The sequence below is a fragment of the Papaver somniferum genome, chromosome 3 (assembly GCF_003573695.1).
Source record: "Papaver somniferum cultivar HN1 chromosome 3, ASM357369v1, whole genome shotgun sequence".
NCBI lineage: Eukaryota > Viridiplantae > Streptophyta > Magnoliopsida > Ranunculales > Papaveraceae > Papaver > Papaver somniferum.
Window position 1 is genome coordinate 11,458,496 of NC_039360.1, and position 9,674 is coordinate 11,468,169.

General features: G+C 42.7%; 1 protein-coding gene across 11 annotated transcripts in view; it reads right to left on the reverse strand.

Annotated features, from left to right (window-relative positions):
* The window catches only part of LOC113355307, a 3,091-nt gene extending 90 nt beyond the window's left edge, over window positions 1–3,001 (reverse strand). The window contains exons 1-8 of one of the 11 annotated variants that reach the window (XR_003362353.1): window positions 2,791–2,996; window positions 2,342–2,431; window positions 2,152–2,202; window positions 1,705–2,005; window positions 1,313–1,407; window positions 738–1,195; window positions 592–636; window positions 1–375 (exon numbers count right to left, since the gene is read on the reverse strand). The exon at window positions 1–375 is cut by the window's left edge and continues 90 nt beyond it. Coding sequence is in view for 2 of the 11 variants with exons in the window: in XM_026598136.1 (XP_026453921.1) it covers window positions 118–176; window positions 298–375; window positions 592–636; window positions 738–812; window positions 1,313–1,407; window positions 2,152–2,202; window positions 2,375–2,406 (435 nt within the window). In the remaining 9 variants the exon portion in view is untranslated. Of the gene's footprint in view, window positions 376–591; window positions 637–737; window positions 2,006–2,151; window positions 2,203–2,341; window positions 2,432–2,790 lie in introns of all 11 variants that reach the window. The other 10 variants (XR_003362352.1, XM_026598136.1, XR_003362355.1 and 7 more) reach the window with 10 other exon arrangements.
* Between the last annotated feature and the right edge of the window lie 6,673 nt (window positions 3,002–9,674).

Below are 9,674 nucleotides of genomic sequence, written 5' to 3' on the forward strand. Positions count from 1 at the left end.
TATATAATAATTACACACTATAAAGTTATAGTCACTAATGATCACACATTACAAACTGCACCACTTCCACCAGCACTACAACTAACTCAGTAGACATGACATTCCAACCCAAATCATTCACTTATCACCTGCAAATTTCCATGAACATCTTTTGCTTGCCAATTTTACATTCATACCTAACAAACAATTTATAGAGGCAAAAAAAGGGAAAAACACACTGTCTGTGACATCTAATGAATCAGTAGGAAACTTGAAAAAGAAAAAAGAACCCAGAGTCATCACAAACGATCTTCTTACCTAGCAGAGTCTTCAAAGACCACCCCGGATAAGAATCGAGCTTGAGGCTTACTGTGACTCTATGAAAGCCACTCTGACCTTGAATACATAGAATGACAGAAAGTTAGAAATGATTAAATATAATTGCTAAACATTTTCAGAATTAACTGCTCCAATTTGTTATGTCATCTTCTTCTTGACTGGCTAATGTAAAGCAGTGATATTTATCAATCGTAGTTTGAAGAAAAATTTAAATTCATATTATTTCAAAGCTGAACCACAAAAACAAAAATGAAGAAACGGTACTCCACTTACAAATGCATGTAGGAGACCATGATTTTGCTCGGTGTAGTTCCTCAGCTGCATTTATAAAGGTGAACAGAGTAATCAGAAACTGGAAAGAGAAAAACGGTCGACATGTAGAAGAAAAACCTTTCTCACAAATCTTTACATCAACAAACCTTTTCTCAGGTTGTTTCCCAAGTAATGATACGGCAGTGTTTCGACAATCGAGGACATTGATGAACTTACAAATGCTAAGAAAGAATCCAAACAAACTTGGTTTTAGCAAAAAACGTATGACAGAACCCACAACCTAAAAGATAATCTATCAGAAGTTACATTGTGCCTAGGATCTCAGCATTGCACAATACATCTATCTACACAACTAACAACCATTTCAAATTAGATTCTACAAAATAAAAATCTCATGACGAAAGACTACATTAAACTGAAAAGAACCCATCTATATTCGCGCTGAATGTCCTTCACTGATAGAGAAAGGAGCAGTATACTTTATAACCAAACACAGATGTTCATATTACCATGAATACTTTCGTCAGAGTCAGTTATAAACAAACCAGCTACCATTTGAACGTCCATTCCAGAAAGATAGGATCTCAATTCCCAAACTTCTTGACTGATTAATAAAAATTAATAGACATGACATTTACAAACTTCAGATTAGACATTTAAAAGGTATTTCAAAGCAATAGACCTAATGAGTAGACATTTTCACTAAGTATCAAGATGTTACCAGAAATTTGATAAAAACTATTTAAGCATTCCAGACTTGTTACCACGAATGCTTTGAATCTGATGGGAAGTATGGTGTTGGGATACCATGATAACCTGCACAATCGAGGTGTTATTTAGTAATTTCTACCAATTTGAATTGATGTCGTTACTGGTGCGCATTAGCCCAAATCGTAGTAATATTTAGTATACAAAAAGATATATATGTGTGTGCAATCTATACCCAAACATCAGTATTCTAGCATACCGATTCCTAATATCCATCCATTTTGGCCTTAATATCTAACTTTTTTTCAACCTCCCTGTCAAGTTCAGGCCAATAAGGATCCAGATAAGCCAGATGTGTCTCTCTCTCTTTGACCTGATCTTCTTCATCTTCCTAGTCAGTCTTACCTGCAAAGTGAGCAATCAAAATTCTATCTTTTTCTTTAATACTTCTTGTGTGTTACTTTCTCAAATTTGTAGTCTAAAAAGCCTTGTTTTTTTGCCTTCTTTGCTCCGCCTATTTAAAGCCAATATCCTCAATGTACAATGTCGAGACTGTTCTCTGACCACCTATCCTCCTCTTCCTGTTTTTCCCTTTTTGCTCGTCTCCGTTTAGCCTTCTCTTATAAATTAATTTGCTGCTACGTCATGGGCTTCCGACCTTTTTTATCATCCCGTCCTTGTTGTGGTGTATTTTCCCATTTATACACTAAAAATGAAGGATGAAACTTGAAAGTGAATGCCGATTGCATGCCATTTATAAAATATTTAATTTGCATTGATGTTCAAGTTTCAAAAAAAAAAAATCCTGTGCAGATATGGAGTAAAATCTATGTAAATTGTAACCATAGTCACCTTCTGAAGATCAAGTTCCAATTGTACCGTGAGCCAATGAATTTGAAATTTCTGAAATATAACAAGCTGAACTAAGTCACAAATTATACCTAAAATGGAACAATTCTCATAGGCTTCAATAGGAAAAGAACTATTTCCACCAAAATCAACGAAAAACAATGAAAAGTTGAAACCTTGGTTAAAACCTTACATAATGAAATAAAATAAATTATGAGAAATTTACATAGATTGTTCACATTCTCGCCATCTTTCCATGAAACAGTAAGCCCGTGAATTCTTGCTGCGCAAAATTAAGGAAAATATAAGAGAGATAAACAAAAATCAACCCTACAATATGGAGTATAAAAGAAGGAAAAGAAACTGGATGTAGAAGAAGAAGAAGCATCCGCAGACTTCAAGAAGATCACAAAATCATCAGAAAAACAAACATCCAGCTACAATTCATAAAACCTAATTTCAATCATAAAGTACCCAAAATTAACAGAAATATCAGAAACACGGGGATTAAAACAAAAACAACATCTACACAGATTACACAGACTACTACAAACAAATACGTCGAGGGTTAACAACTCAACCCAAAGATACCAAAAAAATACAGGGGTAATTAGTGAGAACCGAGAGGAACCCGATGCATACCCTCAAGAGAAAGGAGAACGACAGCAACACCAATAACTCTTTTCATGAGATGATTGTTGTTCTTGCCAGTGGAAATGGAAGATTACACATGGAGATGTTTATATACTCCAACATTTGATCGGGCGTTTAGAAAACCATAGGAATTGATTACCGAATGTGAGGAATAAATGCCTTTGAATGGTATTTCTGCTTCGTAACGGAGAACAAATCATAAATGAATAAATAAGCGTAGAAATTAAACTCTGGACCGTTAAAATTTGTGCTTGAATTACTCAAAGACGTCGGATGATGGCTTAAAAGGAGGGTTGCCGCGATTTGTCTTTTGCAATTTCAGGGAGATGAGAACCATCGATCGCTGTAAAACACTCATTCACAACCGTCAGATTGGGCAAAAACCATTTGTTTTTGTAAGATAGATATCAATTCCCATATTGCGTCAGAAGCTGCTAAGAGATCCGCTGCTGCTTTACTCAGTCGATCTGAACTGTTACAGAATGAAGAAGCTCGTAAAGACGTTCAGGAAAGCAGGCATCTTTCTAATAAAATATCCAACCTCCAGTCAATCGCTAATGAAGGAAGAAAGACAAAAACTCCAGCAACGGAACAACAACCCAAACGTGTGGCACCAGCGCATCAAACGGCTTCACCCCGGAAGGTCGCAGCTAAGATTCTTGTGCAACAACGAGAAACTGGAGATGTTGCTCCAAACTTCCCGCTTCCGATCGGGAAAGTAATTGAACTCCTAGAAGTATGGATTCAAGACGATGCTATCAAACTACCTCATGTTAGGTGCCTACCAACTGAAGAACAAAGGGAAAATCCCAAGTATTTTCATTACCACAGGTTCGTCAATCATCCTACCAGTGAATGCAATGCTCTGAAGCGCATCGTCCAAGAAAAGATAGATTCAGGGGAATTGCTCCTGGGGACTGGAGATCCTCCGTCTTTTCGTGGATCGACATAAAGATGTTACACATACAATAAAGGACGACGGGGGAATTCTCGCGGCTAGGATTGCGTCACACAATAAACTCGGATTTGCAACCTGAAAATTCAGTGACCCCTAAGCGAATAGAGTATGTGGCCGTATCGGACGAGAGCAAAAAAGGGAATGGCCAACACCAATGTACCATCCGCAAATGCAGTCAACACGTCCCATGGCGTTACATCCTCTACCACCAATACCAGCAGCACCGGAAGCATCCCCTCTGAAGTGATGCCTCTTATTACCAGAGCCAGAGCCGCCGCTACTCCTGATATTTCTTCGAGCATGACGCCTCCAATCATCACCAGGGGTGCCACCACTTCTTCGTCAGGACGAGAGACTGGAGGAGCCAGAGGGAATCAACCTTCCCATTACTATTATCGATTTAATGGAGAGACCGGAAGTTCTTGCCAAAACTCAGACGGATATGTCCACAGCTCAGAAGGAGCCTATTCAACGTTTCGCTCCAGAAGATACTCCACTTCAACGTTTCGATCCAGGGTCCGCTTCAACGTTTCACTCCATGAGCCGCTCCGCTTCAACGTTCTATCCAGAAGTCGTCGCTCTTCCCTGCCAAGAATCGTGTCATAGCCGCCACACTCCTTCTTGTCAAGGATCATGATCACAGCCAGCCAAGGTTCGTGGTTGTGGCCACTTTTTGATCCATCTCGCCAAACCTCGTGGTCGTGGACAGTTTACTCGCTTACGCATCCAGCCAATCCTTTTGCTTTCGTGGACTCCCATGCAATTCCAGCCAACCTATTTTGGTCCCCACGACGATGTAGTCTCTTCTGATCACATCTGCTGCCAAGAACTGTTGCTGCTCGTTTGTTGATACCAGTCAGAGCTTTACCATAATAACAACCACTACAAAGAAACATGTAAACCACACTTGGGGACTGAGGCTCTACACGGGATCCCTTTACTGTCAAAGCTCAGAAGACACGGTCAACCAAAAGTCATAGCCACGACAAGTTCATACACCATTCAAAGGTGTAGCGTAAGAATATCATCACCTCTCTGTCTAGAAGGCGCCTGCAACACTTTACGAGGTCGCGGCGGATCCCAAGCCTACTCAGATAAAACAACTTCAGTTACCAAAGAGAAGTGCGACTGGGGACTGCTCATCACGGTCCATCCCCGACAACAATCAAGCATTCATGAGATAACTCCAGAGATGCGGCTAAAACATTTTTCTTAAAGAGACAGAGGGAGACACGATTAACGACATAACTCTCTCACTTCTACCTCTTCGTTATCCAGAATGTTTCTTCCATTCCAAGTATCCCAGCATCATATCCAGGAGAGTATGATAAGATTGTATCAAATCCCATAGGCGTGGATTCAAGGCGATGCAATTAAAGTAGGCTACACTTGGGGACTGAAGCCTCCTTCATGTTTAGAAGCTTAAACGCAGTCACCGCTTTACTAGTGAATGCATCAGGAGCACATCTTCTACGAGAAAATAGGCTCAGGATAATTACACATGGGGACTACCAGAATGGGATGCCTTCACTGCCCTCAACCAGGTTATTTCCGAATTCAACATCATCACTGTCGAAGTTTTACGAGCCGCAAGAATTTCTCAACATGAAGCCGTACACTGCATCAAAGACCCCAAAAGCACGCCACAGAGATACATTCACATATCCGGCCACGCCGTCGGATCTAACATAAGTATAACTGGGGACTGCTCACTACATACCATTCCATACAATAGTCCAAGATTCAGAAGATGGTCCAAAGGATGTTGCTTGGAATGAAGTCCTGGTAGCAGCACATCGGCAACGGAGCGCCTCTCAACTCATTTATTTCTCCTGATGGTTCCAGAAGATTTCGACCATACAAGCATCCACGGCATATCATCATCACAATCAGAAAGTCCAGGCACCAAATAACCTAAAGTCAAGGATGGACCAACAACGCAACCACAATCTCCAAGATTAGCCTGACATGATCATTGCCGAGCATATATTTCATCCATCCATCCCAAGAGTGTAATGGAGTTTGGTAAATTTTGAAATCCATTAGAGAGGTTAGATACTCATTCTTCTAGAGTTAGAACCTTATTACACATTCTGGAGAAGATTGATGGTACTGTTGGGTGGCACCTACCTTGAGTTCTCCTGGCTCGCCCTGCTTCCAACTATTGGAGATTGATTTGTTGCCGTTAATGCTCTCTCTACCACTGCTAACAAACGACGAAGAGGAGCCAAACGCTGCAGACGAAAGCACAGAGCCGGAAGAGCAACAAAAAACAGAAGAGGGTCGATACCCCTTTTCATACGAACAAAGTTTCTAGGGTTTGAATAGAAGAAGTATTCCTCCTTGCTCCATGAATGGGAATAGATGACTGGGCGCACCACACTCATGCTCCATAGCCAAACAAGACGTGTGCTAATATCTACGCTCCATGGCTCCAGCACTCTGTGGTCAAGCCAGCGCCAACGCTCCATGGCTCTAGCACTCCGTGGTCAAGCCATCATCAACGCTCCATGGCTCTAGCACTCCGTGATCAAGCCAGCGCCAACGCCCCGAGCGCTAGCATCAATAGTCTGTAGCCAAAATTGCAGCGCCATCATAAATGTTCAGTGGCCAAAGTTGCAAAGCCATTTCCACCATTCCTCGGACTGAGGCCAGTTTCCACCATTCCAAGGACTGGAGCCAGTTTCCACCATTCCACGGACTGAAGCCAGTTTCCACCATTCTACGGACCGAAGCCAGTTTCCACCATTTCACGGACTGAAGCCAGTTTCCACCATTCCACGGACTGAAGCCAGTTTCCACCATTCTATGGACTGAAGCCAGTTTCCACCATTCCACGGACTAAAGCCAGTTTCCACCATTCCAAGCCAAGCACCATCTCCACACGTTTCGTGACCTAGTCAGTCAGCGCCCGTTTCGCGGACCAAGTTGCAGTGCCATCTCTTCCGATCAGTAGCCAAAGTTGCAGCGCCAACGCCAGCGCCCTATGGCCAAGACGGAACTACGCAAAGCCGCCAATGCAAGGATCACAGATTCTTCATGCCTCCTGCCAAAGGTTAGACAAATTTACCTGGCAATCTCTTCATGACTTGCAATTTTGATTTTATCATTGTCTGTCACCATCTCATGCTTACCCCGCAACAATGCCACTGTTACGGGCTAAGCAGGGGACTTAATGTTGATGGTGGTTTTTAGTTCAGGGTTAAAATTGTAAAACCTTGCATCTAATGTGTCGTCACTCTGCGAGGAAACGGAGCCATGTAAGAGTGGTGAGGGTCAACCTCTCCACTGGCACATTTATTGATTCGTTCAATATATTTGCATGAAATTTATCCAGACTGGTGCATGTATCAACAATCCCATATACTCTGTAAATTTCAACACCTTGCTTATATTAGTCACCAATGTAAGACCCTCAGAGTACTTTTCCTATGTTGTGTTCCCCGGCAGAACCCTTAATATTGTTATGGCATGACGGATTTGTGTTCACTCGCAGTAGAGTAGCACAAATTTCCAAGTATCAAGGTTGTGGTCCTTGCAAGAAATACTCAGTCAGAAAGCATATTGCTCTCTATAAATAAAGAATTCTATGTCAACGCATAGAATTCAATCAATTTTGTGATAATTCACAACATTCATGAATCTAACTAATTTGCATAAATTAGGGTTTTGCGCCCTGCGCAGTATATTAAGGCCCCGCTAGTCAAGATTATGCTTGAACAACTAAGCAATTGATCCGCTGTGGATTAGTAGGTGCAAAGTCCTACCCGAAATTATAAAGAAAAGAATAACGGAGCCGCGGAGTAGGAGCAAAAATGAGAGGAAGCGTGGCCATGCCATAGACCAGCCGGCGCCACTTGGCCACACCCGATGCTACCCAACCGGCCCTTACTCCATTGTCGACTAATCAGGTCGCTTTAAACCTACCACACTCCCATGAATTGTGGCTGGGCCCATACTTGCCGGCCCTATTCCCCATCGACCAATCAAGTCGCATTAAACCTGCCACGCGCACCAAAAGGGTGGCCACGCCCGTGCTTGGCTAGCCCCCTACTTTTTTGACCAATCAGGTTGCTCTAAACCTGCCACAACTTTAAAAGAGGTGGAAATTGTGTCAAGAGGTCGCCATACTAAGTTGGCTTCCCAAAACCGTGCCAACATGCTAACGGCATGCCAAATGTGCCAAAAAGCATTCCAATCACACATGCCAAACGGGCATGCCAAGTGCACATGCCAAACGTGCCACTTACCGCGGCAGCATGCCAAAACGTACCAGCCCACTCTCTGTTCGTGAACAGAATCACAACAGACTTCAATGTTGGCTAGACTAAACATAAGCGCGGCCATGCTCTAGTGGCAGTGGATGGAACCCTAACTTCTAATTGTGGCACAAAACTATGCCGCCTCGGGCCCACAACATGCCACAAGTCGTGCGGACTTAGGAAACCCTAAAAAAGGCGCCACACTACAGCCACTCGTGGAAATATTTCCTCTTGTGACCGTTTCCACATGGTGGCCTGCCTATGGCTCCTCTGGAATGACTCTAGCACTGTTTGTATAAAATGCCATGCCATGGCCACCTACCGCATGTCGCATGCCATATGCGCTAATTAGGGTTTCGGCATGTCAAACCCTAATTTAGGCAAAGTTGCTATGCAAACCAAGGCAGATAATGTTCCACAGAGCATTGGGATTGATGTGGCCACTGAAACTGATGTTTCCACACCACATTGGAGTCTAACACCAATGTGCCAAAATCTAGTGACCATGGCTACACCAGGCACTACTTGCACCACCGCACCGCTGACATGCACAGGCTATGCCAACCATTCCACCGTGCCACTGGCATGCACGAACTATGTCATCCATTCCGTAGTGCCACTGGCATACGCTAAAAACGCCAATATGCCATTGTCAGTCATCAACATGGTTTGGCCATAATCGATGGCTACCCTTCCTCACGAGATATAATCTCGGTCGTCCAAGTTCGTCACCGAACTGACAGTCCTGTGGCAAGTTTTAGGCGACCAGCCAAGATAAGCCTAATAGCATCACATGTTATTTTTCTGCGGAAAGTCTCTTGACTTTGACTTGCCACGCGTAGCAAACTGCTGCATGTTTTCCACGAAAACGCTCGAGACATCAAACATGTCACAAACTGTGGGATACTCATCAGGGTATTGGTTTGGCGGTTTACAGCATGCGGCGTGCAACACGCCCATTACAAGTAAGTGTCATGAAGCGGGATGGTTAATAGTGGCAAGAAGTAACGGGTGTAACGGATCCACTTCCTTCATCATGGAAGCACGGTTTCTGGCGGTTACACAATCTTCCATCACTGAATCGTTCCCACTTCCTACGAGACCAGGGTACGTTTTATTATGACTTGTATAAATAGGTTTCACCTATTTCCACCAAAAAACTAGTTTTGGTCAGAGAACAACACAGTATCCAGAAATCACCAAAGAACTGATAGCTTTCATTTCGCAAGCCAGTTCCACTTTCTGATACAAGTCATAAAATAGTCACACCTTCATAATTAACCATTCTGGTCTCAACACTTTCTTAGCTTCCCTCCCTAAGACCAATCCTTCTCCTTCACTTTGTGACCGAAGCAAGCCTGGAACGGCCATTTCTTGGTTTAGGACAGGATTGTACAGATTGATATCTCGAATCAAAAGTACTCCCGTGCAGTGCATTTTTTAGGGTTTAGATTTGTTTCTCATCCACACACCCGAATTTACCAAAATCGGCAGAAACAGTTTTCACCCACAAACACAACTATTCTTGTCTTTATTCCGTAAGTAGTTCCTCTGTGTGTTATTTATTTTTGGATGCTTTATCTGATATTAAGTTGCACTATAAAACCAAATATAAACTTTATTTGGGTAGTTCTGCCTGCCTAATTGATAAG